Here is a 17,961-nt window from a genome sequence, read left to right on the forward strand (position 1 = left end):
ATTGAGAGAGGAGATGTGAAGATTTGCAGAGTACCCACAGAGGTTAACATCGCAGATCCCTTGACCAAGGCTTTGCCACAGAGGAAGCATGATGGTCACACTAGGTCATTGGGGCTTAGAGCCTACATTGATTGGCACTAGTGCTAGTGGAAGATTGTTAGTTAGAGCCCTAGAGCCAATCATTTGATGATTGTTGTATGGACTCATTGTATCATATTTCTTATATATAAAGGCATTTGATTTTTGGTTATTATGCTTACTTGTATTGGTGCCAAATAAACTAAGTATAATAGCGTCCTTGAGTAGAAGGTTCTTACCTATATCAATCGATTGGTTGAATCGATAGTGAGATGATATAGGGAACACTACTCTTAATCATTCCTAGTCGAGTATTAACATTCAGGGACAATGTTAATGCAATAATACTAGCATGTAGGTCAACTCGATGACTTGATCTCACAAGTCATGGATATGGAGATATCAAGTTGACACATGGGTATGCATTGGAGAATGTATACTGAATGACCCGCCATGAGAAAATATCATGGATCGTTATATGAGTGTCATATACTTTCTCATATGACTATTAGTATGACTACTAGTCCTTAGACCTGAAGTCACTATGGTTCCCTACATAAGGAGTTATGTACTTTGGTTTCGTCAAACGTCACCCGTAACTGGGTGGACTATAAAGGCGATTACTGGGTATGTAACAAATTATGCGGAGGGATGTGAGTGATGTAGATGGGATCTATCCCTCCTATATGACGGGAGTGACATCGATATTTTTGATAGAGTGAGACCACGAAGTGCATGACCATGCCCAAATGAGTCAATATGAGATATTGAGCTCATTTGATTTAGTGAGTCTACTTGGAGTTCAAGATTTACATTGATTAGAAGATGACATGGTCTATGCCTCACATTAGTCAATCTAGATGTCTAGGATAGAAGGACAATGTCATATATTGTGAGGAGTCACAATTAATAGTCAGAAGGTGATGTTGGATCTCAACATTCTTATAACTTGGGTAGTAATGATGTGTTGCTAGATACCGCTCATTACTTATGCTTCTAAATGGGTTTAGGAGCATTGTCAACGTTATAAGAACCTATAGGGTCACACACAAAGGACAATTAGATGGAGATTAGGTTCATATGATGAACCAAGACGGTTAGATTCATGTGATGAATCAAATTGGATTAAGAGTAATCCTAATTGTACTAATTGAGTTGGACTCAAGTTGATTCATGTGTTCAATGAGTCTAATTTAGATTATGACCCATTGAGTTAATTTAATTAAATGAATTAGATTCATTATATTAAATTGGCTTGAATCAAATGGTTGGATTAAATCAACCATGGGAGTTATAATGTCAAGTTTGACTTGACTTGAGAGGAAGAGGAAAAGTCATGTTTGACTTGACTTTATGCCACATCATTTGTGAGTTGGCATTAAGTGGCCAATAATGGTGTTACACATCATCATATTTAGAACATGTGTGTGCCACCTCATGGAGGTTACAAATCTCTTCCTCATTTTAATGTCCACATTAAATGAGAGGAGGTTACAATAGTGGCCGACCACTTATTGTGATGAATGGAATTCATTTTTCATTCAAGGCATTTTATTCCATCTTCTTCCTCTTGCTCTCATTCTCTTCTCCCTCTCCTCCTCCTTGGCCGAACACTTCATAGGTGCTAGCACACCTTTTGTTTGGCCTCTCCACCTAGTTTGTTCGTGTGGATACTTCTAGAGGATCGTACGCTTGACGATCTCGAGATCCGGTGAACCGTTGGACGAGCGGGATTGCGAAGGGCATCGCATCGAGGGTAACTTCCTTCTTCTAGTGTAGATCTAGATGTAAGAAACTCGTACTCGTAAAGTTTTTGTTTTATTTTACTTCGCACGGATCCGGTGGCTTGGGGTTCGAGGTTTCCGCAATGCGAAAAAGTGATTTTTACGGCCCGAAATTCCCAACATCGATAATGTTTTGACAGCTTGTCTTCCAATGTTTCATGGGAGAATGACATGCTTATCCGCTCAGGAGTGTCGCTGACCCTCGAGGATTTCCCCTTGCACAAATCCCGCATGGGCACATCCCAGAAGATGATACTTGGGACCTTTCTTTTTGGCTATCTCCTAGAAAGGAGTGTGAAATAGTACCCGATGATGCGCTATTGGGGATGGTAGCATAGGTGGCAGGTTGACTGGTTGAATGAGTGGTTGTATGAAACTAGCTACTGGTGGAGGGATTGGCTGAAACCTAGTTGGGCCTTCTATTCGAGTCCTTCTTTTAGCGCGAGGGTCCGTCCTGGATGTATGCGGTTGGATTGTGGGGCAATGTGCCAGCGACAGTTGCTTGCTGTTGTTGCATTAACTTTTGTGCTCAAGCAACTACTAGTAACTCAAAATCTTCTTGAGACAAAGTGACGGTGGTGAATCGTCCAGTTTTTTCATCTCTACCTTTCAGATTCATGTAAAAGTTCCCACAGAAGACGCCAAATTTGATCTTGTCTAAAACCAGAGGAGATGACGTGCTAGGTAGGTGGCGATGCGGTTGACCAGAAGAAGATTTTACACGGGAGAAAAAGATGATAAACTGGGGTAGAAAAAGTGCTCTGGGTGCTTCTCTCTTCTTTGCACACACGAAAAAGTAAGCCCACAGAATATTAGGGCAAAAACCAAGGAAGGGGTCTCTGGCATAGGTCCTTTAATGCTCAAGTCAGTAGATGATCGAGCGAAAAGTGGAGAAGAACTGCAATAAAATTGAGTGAGCATAGTAAGGAGTAATGTTGCATAGTAATATATAAAAATGTACTTCCCCGGGAGAGAACCCCTTTATATTACCTCTTATAACTCTGCAATAATGAGATGACAGGGAATATTCGGTGTCAAAAGATATTGAATAATGGAAGATGTACATTCTGGAATTTGTACAATTATCATCTGAGGAATCTTTTGCTATATGAACAGTCTCATGTAACCTCCCCAATAATAATAGAAGTTAATTGTATAGTCACCTTCATAAGAAAGTTCCATTGAATATATATATTGTAACAGAAGAATATTCTCTAACGAATAGTTATTATTTTCTTATAAGTTGTTGTGATTCTTTGACAATGTTGTTCCCTAAAGATATCTCGGTCGAAAATTTAGCCGACCAGTTGTGTATTAGCAGAGTACTACATAAGCAGAGTACCCAATAAGTAGGGTCGTTCGGCCTATTAGCTGCACGGTTATATATTGTGTAATGCTGGAGCTTTGATATTAAAGTAATATGGAGCTAAGCTCTTTATGTCTGATCAGTTCTATGACTGATTGATAATATGCTAAGATACTTTCCTCTGAGGAATGGAGAATTGAGTCCTGAGAGATTCGATCAGCACTTTTAGCCGATTGTCCATACGTTAGGAGGCTTGTTCCTAAAATGATAACTTGAGATCCAGAAGTCCGATCGGGTCTATAATGAGAATTACACATTTATCTTCTGTACATATAGGAGACAAGCGTGCTGAGCTGTGTAAACCTGACCGAGTTTGTTGTCGACTGACTTCATTGTAGGTCAACTATCCTTAAATTCGATCGGCTATTGATTGATCAGATATATGATAGATGTCTTAGTACTGAAATGGAACACTAGGTTCCTTTAACTTTGATCGCCACCTTATCTTAATTTTAATTGTCATGTTATATCTGGGGCCGCTCCTAATGTCTAATATCACTCAGTTTTATAAAAAAATTTTAACGACTACTTAGATAAATAAAAAAATATTTATAATAAATAACTTATAAATCTAATATTCTTAGGAACTATCTACGAAGGATAATTTATTTATTAATGGGTTGAAGTAAAGACTTGATTATTAGAGGTGTGAGAAATTCTCTCCTGCTAGCATCGTTGCCCTGTGGCTATGATGATCCTATTCGTTGATCAGAGAAACGGTGAAATGGTCGATTTCATCATATGTTACTGGAACGAAACATCACCGTGCATAGTAGTTTGGCCAGATAGAACTTCCCACGTGTCAAATCTAGTGTCGTCCCCACTTGGCTTTTTCGTAAGCAACCTTCAACCCGCCCACGACCCAACAAACAAACAAACAAAACACGCTTCTTTCCCTTCCCTCTTTCTCCTCGCTCCTTCTACGTTAGGGTTAGCTCCCCCTCCCTCGATCCGCTCGCGCGATCTTGTCCTCGTTCGGCGATCGTGGAGATGGAGGGAGGAAGCAGTAGCGCCACGAGCTTCCCCAAGGCCCGCGGAGGCGCTGGTGGCTGCCTCTTCTCGCTCGGCGCGCCGGCCTTCTCTGGCGGCCAGTCGGCCTCCACTAGCGGCAGCGCCGGCTCTCCCTCCAGCCGGAGTGAGATAGCGGCGATGACTGCCGCCAGCGAGAATACCTTGGTCAGTCTGAACCACCTCGACATTCACGGGGACGACGCGGGGACGCCCAAAGGAGCCGTGAGGTGAGGGGGTTTGTTTGGGTTTTACAGTCGAATTGTGTTCATTGATGGACAATTTGATAACCCGTAGATGACAGCGCACCGGAATTGGTGCTAATGAGTGTGGATAATTGGGCGTGATGTGGTTTCTGTTTCGTCGGAACAAATGGGAATTTAGAAGCGTGCATCACTAATGAGATTCCATATACGATTGTTCTACCGAATTACTTGAAAATTCGATAACTTCTGCCATCCAACTTGCATAAAATAATTCTCCATTTATTTAGTTACTGCTAAATATTTCCAATGGGAAAGTTTCTGAGGATTTGTGAATTCAGTAGATCAAATCTCATTATGGAGAAGAACTATTTGTAGGACTGATGGAGAGTGTTCTATGCAGTGGTAAAAAGAAAAAAAGGAGTGCTCGAGCTGTTGCAGGTGATAAAAGTGGAAGGGGACTTCGTCAATTCAGCATGAAAGGTAATTCTCTTCCATATTAGCTGTAATATGTTCTGAATTGGCTGCTATGAAAATTTAAACCAGTATGTTTATCTTATACTATCTGATTAACTACTCTATTTTATTTTCCTATTTCTATATTTAATAATTATTTGAACTTTTGCTCTTTGGTTTTCTTGCCATGTCTATCTGCTCAGTATGTGAGAAAGTTGAAAGCAAGGGGCGAACCACTTACAATGAGGTTAGGTTTACCTTGGCTTTTGTTGAAATTTTAATAATATATGATTGGTAAAGTACACATTAATATTTTGTTTATTAAATCTTTTCCTCTTATGGCATCAATCGATATGACTGTGCCTATCAGTTACCAGAAACTAGTAATGCTGATCTCATGTTTCAAGTACTTCTAGATTCCTTTACACAGGTTAGGGGTATTTTGACATAGGCTGGATTTTGTGTTCCATGTATCATTTTATAAATTTGCCAAATTGAACTATATTGCTAAACTTTCCTTTTTAAAGAATGCAGGTTTAGTTATTGCTGCTTCTCCTAATAAGGATGTCTTAAAAAAAATGCTTTGGTGTCATTTATTTTGGCACAACAGATTGGTGTTGTAGTTATGGTACTGCTTCTGTCACCAACTGCTCACTTTCAACGACTCAATTTCTAATCGCTTGACTATCTTTCCACTGTCTTATCACTTTTGTGCTTCACACAGTTGCTTCTAAGATTTTTAGAAGTGAACAATGAGGGTGTCTGATGTGTTGGATGTCTAACATAGAGGGGCTAGATGAAGAGTTTGAGTAATCTTAAGTTGACAGCAGTTATGAAATTCCAGTTCACTTTTAGAATTCTCTCTTGGCTTGAAGTGTATTTGCCTGACTTTTCTGGTTGAAGCCTCATATTTCTTTAATTCATTTTTCAGGTTGCAGATGAACTTGTTACTGAATTTGCAAACCCCCCCAATAATCCAGGATCTAACGATCAGGTATCTGACAAATTGGCTGTGCTATGAAGATTGTATGTATTGTTTACTTTCTTCAACTAGTTTGATTTTGGAAAGTGCATTATCTGATATGTATCTCTGAGGCAGCAACAATATGATGAGAAGAACATACGGCGAAGGGTATATGATGCACTAAATGTTCTCATGGCTATGGATATTCTCTCTAAGGATAAAAAGGAAATACATTGGAAAGGCTTACCTCGAACTAGTCTAAATGACATTGAAGAATTAAAGGTTTGTTCCTGTCTTATACTCCAATCTACTATTTGCACCATGTTACCTTGAACTACTGATTTGTACTTATGTATTTTGTCACAGGCAGAGCGAGTTGGATTGAGGAGTAGAATTGATAAAAAAACTGCATATTTGCAAGAATTGCATGATCAAGTATGACTTGTTGCTAATATTTTTTACCTACTTCCAATTACAAATGGTGGTCTCTTATACTTTTTTATTTGATAGTCATTTCTTTATCTGTATTCTGTACTCAGCTATTTCTAACTATATCTTTAGAATCCGACTCTCAATGACTCATCCGAGTAGGGATTAAAGGTGCTAGTAATTCTAGGTTCAAGCAATATTGTTGGCTAATAAAATAACAATGAAAGCCACTGTACTTTGTAAGTTTCTAGTATCCGTTTTGTCAAATTGGGGGCTGATCTTTTGCTAAAAAAAGGTGAGTGCATGCCAAATTATCTTTATTCATTCCCAATTAGTCATCCGTTTTTAGTTTCTTAAAAGTGTATATATTTTATATGATAGTTATATAGCCACCTTGATGCCTGTTATCTCCAGGATTTTCTTTTATAATGTCCATTTCCATTTTCTTAGTATCATTAGTATGAGGATCCCCTCACAAAATTCAGATTTTTTTATGCTGTCTATCATTAACTTAACCAGAATGCTAACAAGGCTAAACAAGCATTATAAATCTATCATTCTAAAAAAAATGTTCCTGTTGAATAAAGTATCTTCACCAAGTCATTTTAATAGTGTCTAAACCACATTAAAAACCATCTGAATTGTCTTAATGCCAATTGCCAACCAAATCTCTATTGTGAATATGTTAGGCTAGTTATTTACTTATTTTAGCTTTAACAATCTCTGTTCATTCTTTGTCGGCCAGTTCAAAGTGCTAAGTATACAAAGGTTCACTATGGTCATGGTAACTTCATGAATTAGAAATTTCCTTTTATGCACTGTTATGGTGAAAGGATACATCCATTTTCTAAAGATGATCAGAAATGCTAGCCTATATTGCAACTGGCTTATCACTTTATCTCTTCAGCTTAGTAATGATTTAATTTTCTCCATTTTTTTACTAGTTTGTAGGTCTCCAAAAATTGGTGCAAAGGAATGATAGTTTATATGGATCGGGAAATCTGCCATCTGGTGGCGTTGCTTTGCCCTTTATCTTGGCTCAGGTACAAGGTTGAATTTTTCTTTTATGCCTCTGCGTTTTAGATTTTTAATGGCTATTGGAGTTACATTTTAAGAATGGGCCACTTGTTTCCAGATAAATGTTTAAATGGCAGTTAGACATTATTGAAGTGTGGATTTGAGATGCTTGCTTATATTTGGTAACAAAAACTAGTCTACTGCGGTTTATTGACATGTAATAATAATAGATGCAAGCAATTTGGTTTCTCAAGTTGCTGATATGAATTTGTAATGCTTCTCCTACCCTTTCAATTTGTTAGTCATCAATATCAAAGCTTAATTATCAATTTTGAATTCTTATATAAAAGGATATTGTTTAAATTTCTAGAATACACTACATTTGTAACATTTGGTCGCTTATGTGATCTAATGTTAGATCATGCATGCATATTTGGTCACTTATGAAACCCTAAACCGGAGGCTCAAAGTTCTTAGGAACTGCTAATGCAATTTAGCCACATGATAAGTTAATATTTTCTTTTAAATGATGACCAACAGACTCGTCCACATGCTATGGTTGAGGTAGAAATATCAGAAGACATGCAGCTTGTACATTTTGACTTCAACAGGTAACTCTTTTATATTCTCTCTTTGACGTCTATGATACTGAGCATTATCTTACAGCCTGCTTTCTCAGTAAAAACCTAGATTTCCCATTGTTATATTTTTGGTGTTCTCAAGTAAAAAAATGCAATATTAATGATGATTATCAAATGATACAAACCAGCTGTTTGATTTGGAGATATTGCTCGCTGCAATATTCTCCTTGACCCATTTCAAAATTTAGATCATATCCACCATTCTCTCCTTCACTGACTTGGTAGTAACTTTAAACTGCAGTACTCCCTTTGAGCTACATGACGATTCGTACGTCGTTAAAGCGATGGGATTATGCAAACGAGAGAAAAGTGATGGTTCTTTAACACCTTGCTCTAATGGAGGTGATGGTTCGAGCCTGATGAATGCGAGCCAGAATCATACGTCACCATCTTCGAGGGCTAATTCCATGGCCAGAGTATTAGCTTCTCCTCCAAAACCTGGAATTCTAAAATCACGCGTGAAGAATGAACATTAACTTGAAAAGTTTACAACCTCATTGTTGTCTCGGTGCCCCACATCGAGTCATCGGTTGCCATTTTCTTCGTGAAGTAAATATAAATAAGTCTATAAGCTGGGGAAACCAATTGGGGTTGGTTGCTAACATAGCCGTTTTAATGAGTCGGAATGGCCGCTTAGGGTTCAACACTTGCATTTCCTTCTTCCCAAGTCAAGTTATTGTAAGGTAATCGTGCCTCATTTCTTCTACCTTCATGCAATAGTTCCTTTGTGAGTTATATAGGAAGTGCTGCTGGTACTAAATAACCTTAACAATTTGTGTGCAGTGGACATGTTCTTTTGTTATTTACCAGTACGAGGAAGCCATTTTATTGTGTAGATCTGTGTTAACAAAATTGGATTGAAAAATATCTTAAAATTCTATGCTATTTGTAATTTGCTTTTGTAGATGTGGTTCTTTAAATAAGTGTTTCAGGTCAAAAATATTTGTACAAGTTGGTGGCCTGGTAGTGATGTTGTAGAATGCCAAATCAGTAAAATTTGTTTACATCTGTCGGTTGGTTGGAATTCCACGTGGATAATAGATTTCAAACAAACTATATATTGTGATATTTTTTGTACTTTTAAAATATATAGATTGAAATTCCAGAAGGATTTTGGTATTATTTGGTTTTCTGAGATTTTTTTTCGTCGCAGGATTGCAAACAAGTGAATCAAATTTTAAATTTTGTGATATTCAAATTTATTTGATAATGACCCAGTTAAATTGAGTAGTTAAATTGAGTATAAAATGAATAAGAGTATCCATAATGGGATGTTAAATAGATATTATAATGTTTATTTAACATCTCCTTTTCACACAAGAGAGAGATTGGTCAAAGGTTTGAACATCTTTGAACACACTCTTAAGGTTGTAAACAAGCCGAGCTGAGTTTTGGGGTGTTCAAGCTTGTTTGATAAGATAATCGAGCCGAGCCGATCTTAAAATGAACCAAACTTTTGAAATGAGTGTTCAATCTTGGTTTGGTTTATTATTTTTTTTTTTTGAGTTTGAGCTTGTTTGAAACTTGGCTTGAGCTTGGTTCGTTTAGATGTTATCAAACTCTCAATTCAAGCTTGGCTTGAGCTTGGTTCGAGCTTGGCTTGAGCTTGGTTCGAGTTTGGTTCATTTAGATGTTATCAAACTCTCAATTCAAACTTATTTGATTGTTTGAAACTTTTAATTGTTTGATTGGTTATTAAGATTGATAATTTAAATTTATTTATTTATTTATTATTTATTTAACATATTGAAAAGAGTTTTATTAATAAATATGGTTTCTGAACATTGTTCACGAACGTTAACGAGCTGAACACATATGTTTTCAAACTTGTTTGTTTAGCTTAACAAGCTGTTCAAGTTTGTTTGTTTAATTAATCTTATGTATATTGAACGAACATAAATAAGCTCTTATCAAACCGAATACCAAACTTGTTCACGAACGCTTGGTTCATTTACAGCCCTTGACACTCTCTCTCATTTTATTTTATTTTTAAATTGTAAAATTTTTAATATTATTTAAAAAATAGTAAACGAGATGAGTGAGTGGACGGTGGAGCCCATAAATAATGAATGTTAATATTAAAAGGGATGTGAGTGAAAGAGAAATATTGTTATAATAAGTATGCGACAATGAGTTCCATGTTTTTTTGATGAGGTGGTGGATATTATAACGAATTAGTATTACGGATGCTCTAAGTCCTTGAAATAGTATTTTAAATTTGACTTGATTGGTTTTCCAATAAGTTTAGTTGTTTAAGTTTATTTAATTATTTAAAATTTTTATGTTTTTAAGTTTATTTGCTTGATTGTTTAGTTTGATAATATAAATTTATTTATTATTTGATAAAAATTGCATTGATGAATATAATTTATAAGTTTTGTTCGTGAATATTATTTATAAATAATTTATAATTACTATTCATAAATATTAAAAAATCTAAGACAAATATATTTAAGTTATTTATTTAATTTAACAAGTTATTTAAGTTTATGTATTTAATTAATTGAAAGAACATAAATAAATTTTTATCACTGAGGTAATGGTACAAGGTAAATTCTTTAATGGATATCAAGGGATGTAAGGTTTGAATCTTGATTGCGGTATGTCATAGGAGATTTTTTTTTCTGGTAAAGAGTAGACCTAAAACTATTGATCGTCTGAATGAAATATTTTTTATTTATTTTAATGATTGAAAAAAAAACTTCCTTAAGAAGGAGCTAATCATCGCAAGAATCATATACTATGTCAACTAAAATAAATAAATAAATAACATAAATAAATTCTTACCCATTGGAACAATAAATTTGCTTACGAACTCATTTATCGCCTTGGATCCAAATAAAGAGAAATAACTAAAGCTGGATAAATTAAAACATGACCGGATAACTATTAATTTTAGCCAACTAATATAACTAATGATACGGAATGTTACAAGTGGACTTAAGGGGAGATGGTAGCCAATAGATCACTTTCAAAAGGACTATTGCTTCTTGTTCAACGCTAAAATCTTTTGTACGAGGATGATCGATCAAAGAGTAGGTCGGACCCTAAGGGACCTAGCACTTCATTCATGTACTAAGACACCTATTATATATTCAATCAACCAATAGCCGATTAAGTTTAAGGGATGACCGACCTACCACACATCCAATCGATCATAAGTCATGCTGGATTCAGAGGACCCAGCTTCTCATTCTCATGGTACAAGTCTTTCAACATATGAATGGTCGGCCCTTAAGCCGATCAGACTTAGGGAGCTTGTTGCTCCACTCATTGCCAAGATAAATGTATAAGACAATTCTCATTATAGACTTGGCCGAACTTCTAGATCTCGGGTTATCACTTCAAAGGCAAGTCTCCTACCATACGGACGATCTGCTTAAAGTAGCGATCGAATCTCTTGAGATTCAGTTCCCCATCCTTCAGAGGCAAGTATCCTAACATATGACCGGTCGAGTCTATGGGACTTGGCTCCTTGCTACTTCAATATCAGATCCCCAACATCACATAGTATATAGCCGAGCGACTCAAGGGATGGACGACCTTACGGGACTTAGTACCCTTTTGCTTATATATGCCAATATAATATGCAATCGGTTGAATAAAGATCCGGTCGGACTTCCTCAGGAGACCACATTGTCAAAGAATCACAATAACCTATCAGAAAATAATAGCTATTCGTTAGGAAATATTCCGATGTCTGACATATACATGTAATGGAACCTTCTTATGAGGGTGGCTGCTTAGTTTCTATCATTATTGCAGTGTTTACACGAGACCATTCACACACATGTAATAGAAGATTCTTCGGATGCTAACTGTACATATTCCAGACTGTACACCTTCCATTATCTGACATCTTTTGACACCGAGTATTCCTTCTCGCCTCATTATTATGAAGGTTATAAGAGGTGATATTAAAAGGGAGGTCCTCTCCATTGGCTAGGTACGCTCAGGCACTCACACATGCATGCATACATATTTTACTAGAAAACTACTACTCCATTTTCTCCGCTCGGCCACCATACTGATTTGAGCATCAGAGTGCCTGTGCTAGAGACATCTTCCCTAGTTCTTGTTATAACATTTTGTTGGCTTGCTTTTTTGTGTGCACAAAGAGGAAGAAGGTATTTTGAGCCCCTTTTCGCTCTAGTCCTCAACCTTTTCTCTAGTTCGAGGTCTTCTCTAGGTTAATAGTAGTGCCACCTACTCAACGTGTCATCTCCACCGCTTTCAAACACGATTAAATTTGGTATAATTGGCAATATGCCAGTGATTTCCTTGGGCTCCCAAGCAAAGACATCATTATTGTGTGTTAAACATGCAACCAGCTCTACTTTAAACTCCCAAGATAAGTCTGTTGCTATTTTAGTAGTAGCCTCTGATTGGCCTATCGAATTTGCACTTATTATTTCTCTTCATAGACAAAGTCGGGGGTGCCTCTCGAATGGTGTTAACTTCCAGCTGTTAGCTATTCCGGACAGTATTAGCTTTAGTTTTGATAATATCAACGTAACACTTATGTGCTACTAGTTGGTTACCTCTAACTTCCCCTACCTTGTCGTTTACGGAGAATTTTATTTTCTAGTAGAAAGTTGAAACAACTACTTGAAATTTATTTAGAGTCAGCCAACCCAAAATAATGTTGTATGCTGAGGGCGCATCGCCTATAATAAAAGTCGATCAACGCGTTCTCATTAGGGGCTCCTCCCCTAAGGATATGATCAACTTAATCTAGCCGAATGGCTGAGCCTCATTGCCAGTGAAGTCGTATAGTTGCGTCATCATGGGCTGGAGCTTACTCTTATCTATCTATAGTTGCTTAAAAACCTCCTTGAAGATGATGTTGATTGAGTTACCGGTATCAACAAAGGTACGATATATATTATAATTGACTATAACAGCCTTGATTATTAAAACATCATCACAAGGCACTTCTACTCTCTCTAAATCCTTAAGCACAAAATGTCACGCCCCAGAGGAGTCCCTGCCCGAGAAAATTTCGGCAGCATCTCCCCTGTACGGTGGATAATCTGAAACTTTTCTACATCCTCACATACCTCAGCCACAGGCGGCTGGAATAATAACAATAAATAACAACAATCACCACGCAGTTAATATAATTTATTCAGCCTCTGGCTGTCACAACCACGCAGTTAATAATAGTAAACAAAAACCATCGTACTCTGACTCGAAATCCACCCTACTCCACTACACTCGTAAAGCTCAAATCCGACTAACTCACCTCTTCTGCCGTCCAGGCAGGCATGTAGTAGAATAAAATCCAAATCATACCAAAAATCCATCAACATCTCAAAATCCATACAAAGTCCAAGTATCCAAACAAACCAAGTCTATAACATAGTCAAAAAGAAAACAAACAAAACCAGTAGATCCGTAAGTCTTCGGGTCTTCAGGGGACCAGCAACTAGAACTCTCTCCTGACAGCATCATCCTGAAATATAACAACAATGGAGGCGGGGTGAGTCCAACACTCAGCAGGTACAATTGATATGCAAAGTAAAGAAATAACACCTAGCACTAATCATACGTACAGTCTCCTGATAAAATAAAGGTAAATGCAAATCGAAGTAAAACAGGAGAAAAACTGTACTAACCAGGACCTGGGTATAAGGACAAACAGTCCGAGTGATAGGGAAATCCTGTATGCATGTCAAACATAGGTATCCAAACAATATGCAGCATATAAATGTAGCAAACCCAAATACAATCAATAAATGCATCATGCATATGATGCCAATGTCATGGTCACCTCTGACGCCAGTCAGCCAACTCATAACAAAAGTGGGATCGAGTGGGTAGGGCTGTGACAACCGTGCACTCTGCATCACTACTCCTGATGAGTGATCGAGTGGACGGGATGCTGTCGGAGTACATACATACTCCTACTCCAAATCATAAATGGGGGAGCGCAATGCTCTCATCTCCCGGTACACTATGACGGGGAGGAATCTCTAACGTGCTACACGCTGCGTCACACTACCCATGAGCGGATCAACGGAGCACCGGAAGAGTCAAACTGACGTGCTACCACGCTGTGTCACGCTACCCATGAGCGTCACAACGGAGCACCGAACAGTGATGAAAACTGGCAAAGTGCTCGACAATAATGGAGCAATCTCTCACACAGCATGCAATCATGCGAATGGTGCATGTCACTAAGCATGGTAATATGCTAATAAATCTCTGGACATATGATAATGTGCACCAAAGTAAATAAATCATATCAAGGTATACTGATCAAATAAGGTATCAAACCTAGGTCCTGACATGGTAAAACATGGTTATATCACTACCCATGAGCATGTGAAATCAGATAGGTATCAATACGAAATGCAAACAAACAATCAATCAAGCAGGTAACATGTATCGGGCAGTGATTAACCGAAACAAATAAGAAAACACAATTAATGCAAATTGTTAATTTCATTACTAAGCATATCAAAGACAATAAGTCAAAAGTACCCGCCTCCGATAAAAGAAAAGTCCAATTCCGACTCCGAGATACTCGTCTCGCGTCAAAGTGCTGTATCAATACGACATACAGGTTTAGCTAATTATATACAAATTAATTAGCTAAATCGAATCCCTGAAATCTAACTTAAATACAAACCCAATTTATAAACCTCAATTGGATCATCAATTAACTTATCCAAATGGAATACAACAAATACATTTATCAATCTAATATCAACTAATCAATTGGTACTATCCATTACTATTAATGAAATTCAATGTAGAATGGAATCACCTCTAAACTCACCTAAATCTGGATGTATCACTTTTAAATCCAAGGTCGAAGAATTTCCAATTGATACAACTGAAAACCTTGCTGCCAGAAACCAAAAACAATTAGCACATGATCCAACTACAAGAGATGGTTGCTACTGGAATTAGAACAAGTGACTTCACTGCTAGGGCATGAGTTAGAGGCTTCAGCATTAGGGAACTAGGGCCCAGGTGAGCAAGCAACGATCTAGGGTTCGGCTGGCCGACAATAGGGCGAACGACGGCAGCACTGTGCAGAGGAGCAGCGGCGGCAGTACACCCAACTAGGGCACGAAAGTGGGCTGTGAGAGTCGGCTCGGCAGCACAGAGGGAAGGAGGATGGCGCTAGAGAAATGTGAAGGCTTTGCTCGATTGTGCTTGCACTTCACCGGCGCTTGGACAGGAAGAAGAGGAAAGGCGGCGTCACTGCTCCCTGTGGCGGCTGCGGCAGAAGGAAGGCTAGGGCACTGTGGTCGGCTGCCGGCGCTAGGGCATAGCAAGGACAACAACAAAATGGCCGCTGGAGAGAGATGGAACCGTGGCCGTCGGCTTCCGGCTAGGGCACAGCGGCGGCGGGTAGAGGAGAGGTCGGCAGTGAATCAAGGCTAGAGCACAGAGGAGAGACCAGCGTCGCGGGCAGAAGGTCGGCGCTAGGGCTCCTATGGTCGGCGGTATCTCGGGAAGAAGAAGAAATGGAAGGGGAGGAAGAAAAATCGCCGTGGCTGGCGGTTAGGGTTCGGGTGAGCAGGCGCGGGCGAAGAGAAGGAAACGGCGAGGAAGAGAGAAAATAAAGGAAAAGAAATAAGAAAAAGGAATTTATAAAATAAACAATTCCTCACTTAAATTGGTAGCCTAAACAGGCCTTTTCGGGAACCCAAATTTTATCCTCGTTAACTTGTCCATACGAGTTCCGAAAAATTCCCGAAAAATTTCCAAAAATTCCAGAAAATTTTCTTATTAATATTCGCCTATTTTCCGGTATTTTACATTCTCCCCCACTAATAAAAATTTGATCCCCAAATTTCGTTATCTACCATCAGCAAGTACTAATAACAGATATAGAGTATAAATGCTGAACGGTAAATAAATCACATACCTCGAGTGAAAAGGTGGGGATATCGAGCTCGGATCATATCCTCGAGCTCCCAAGTAGCCTCCTCGTCCGAATGATGCTGTCATCCGACTTTAACCAGCCGGACAGTCTTGTTCCGCAACTAACGCTCTTTCCGGTCGAGAATCCGTACCGGAACCTCCTCATATGTAATGTCAAGCTGAACTAGAACTGGAATATCTGCCAGCACATGCGTCGAATCGGGCACATATCTCCTCAGCCTCGATACGTGAAATACATCGTGAACGCCTGACAGGGACGGTGGTAGTGCCAACCGGTAAGCTACCACTCCAATCCTTTCCGAGATCTAGAAAGGTCCAATGTATCGTGGAGCTAGCTTTCCTCTGAAGCCAAATCTCTTCACCCCTTTTGCGGTTGAAACTCGCAGAAATACATTATCGCAAATAGAGAACTCTAAGAGTCTCCGACTCCGGTCAGCATAACTCTTCTGGCAGTCTTATCCCTCTGACATCCTCTGTCTGATAGTACGGACCAACTCTGCCTTATGCTGAGCTCTATGAGGTCTCAACAACTGGGCATCCCCAACCTCATCCCAGAGGGTGGGTGTCCGACAAGGCCTACCATACAACGCTTCAAAACGGTGTCATCTGGATAACCGAATGAAAGCTGTTGTTGTAAGCGAACTCTACCAATGACAAATAGTCCTCCCCACTGCCTCCAAAATCCAATACACAAGGTCTCAACAAGTCCTCTATAGTCTAAATGGTCCGCTCTGACTATCCATCTGTCTGAGGATGGAAAGCTGTACTGAATCGGAGCGGGGTGCCCAAGGCCTGCTGTAGAGTCTGCCAGAAACGAGATGTGAACCGGGGGTCTCTATCTGAAATAATAGTCAACGAACCACCACGTGATATGATGATCTCCCGGCAAAATAGATCTACCAATCGATCCAGGAAATCAGTCTTCCGGATCGCTAACGAGTGCGCGGATTTGGTTAATCGGTCAACGATTACCCAAATCGCGTCATGGCATCGTCGTGTCCTCGGCAAACCTACCACAAAGTCCATGGTAATGTGATATGTTCCTATTTCCACTCAGGAATAGGAATCCACTGAAGTAACCTGACAGATCGCTGATGCTCAGCCTTCACTTGCTGACAGACAAGATATCTAGCTACAAAATCCACGATGTCTTCCTTCATGTCGTCTTTCATGTCGTTCCACCAATAGAAACACCTCAAATCTTGGTACATATGGGTACCGCCTAGGTGGACAGCAAATCGAAAGCGATGAGCTTCCTGAAGTAGCTCCTGTAAGACCGGATGAGACTGAGGTACGCATAATCTGTCTCGGAAGTATATAATACCCTCCTCATCTCGTGTGAACTCGGTCTGCTACCCGGAAACTATCTGGCTGCAAATAAACTACAAATACTGATCAACAGCCTGGGCCTCTCGGATCCTCGTCCTGATCGACGACTGAGCAACCATGGTAACCAGAGTACCCTGCTCTGTCTGTCCTTACCCCTCAAGGCCCAAATCGGAGGAACCTTAAATCAAGTCTGTGACCACAACTCGGTGGCAAGCTAAAGTCCCTCTGGACTTCCTGCTAAGCGCTTCGACAACCTCATTAGCTCTCCCCGGGTGATAGCTAATGGTACAATCATAATCCTTCAGGAACTTCCTCCATCTCCTCAGTCGGAGATTAAGTTTCTTTCTAAGTGAACAGATATTTGAGACTCTTATGGTCAGTGAAAATCTCAAATGTAACACCGTTCAGATAACACTGCCAAATCTTCAAGGCAAAAATAATGGCGGCCAGCCACAAGTCATGTACTAGGTTGTTCTCTTCATGCTCCTTCAACTACCGAGAAGTAGGAAACTACCCTGCCGTGCTGCATCAGAACAGCGCTCAAACCTTGATTAGATGCGTCGGTGTAGAGGACATATCCGTCCTCTCCAGAAGGTAAAACCAAAATCGGAGCCGACACTAATCTCCGGTTCAGCTCCTAGAAGCTGGTCTTGTCATCCTTAGTCCAAGTGAACTTCACGTATTTCCAGGTCAGGCGTGTCAGTGACATAGCTATCTGAGAGAAACCCTCAACGTATCTACGGAAATATCGAGCCAAACAAAGGAAGTTGCGAGCCTCTTCTAT

At 39.3% G+C, this 17,961-nt stretch overlaps 1 protein-coding gene across 2 annotated transcripts; it reads left to right on the forward strand.

Annotated features, from left to right (window-relative positions):
• Positions 1 to 4,093: 4,093 nt before the first annotated feature.
• LOC121996683 (transcription factor-like protein DPB) lies at positions 4,094 to 8,954 on the forward strand. 2 transcript variants are annotated; one of them, XR_006116139.1, is made up of 10 exons: positions 4,094 to 4,466; positions 4,843 to 4,922; positions 5,099 to 5,142; positions 5,827 to 5,889; positions 5,995 to 6,141; positions 6,226 to 6,294; positions 7,233 to 7,331; positions 7,846 to 7,916; positions 8,188 to 8,629; positions 8,730 to 8,954. XR_006116139.1 is itself a non-coding variant. In XM_042550727.1 (9 exons), exons 1-9 carry the CDS (start codon positions 4,219 to 4,221, stop codon positions 8,420 to 8,422), a joined length of 1,056 nt encoding a protein of 351 aa, XP_042406661.1. In that variant the 5' UTR covers positions 4,094 to 4,218; the 3' UTR covers positions 8,423 to 8,954. The 2 variants fall into 2 exon arrangements, 1 of the variants encoding a protein (XP_042406661.1); XM_042550727.1 differs by having other exon boundaries at positions 8,188 to 8,954.
• Positions 8,955 to 17,961: the final 9,007 nt, after the last annotated feature.

Source organism: Zingiber officinale, chromosome 6A (genome assembly GCF_018446385.1).
Source record: "Zingiber officinale cultivar Zhangliang chromosome 6A, Zo_v1.1, whole genome shotgun sequence".
Taxonomy (NCBI): Eukaryota; Viridiplantae; Streptophyta; class Magnoliopsida; order Zingiberales; family Zingiberaceae; genus Zingiber; species Zingiber officinale.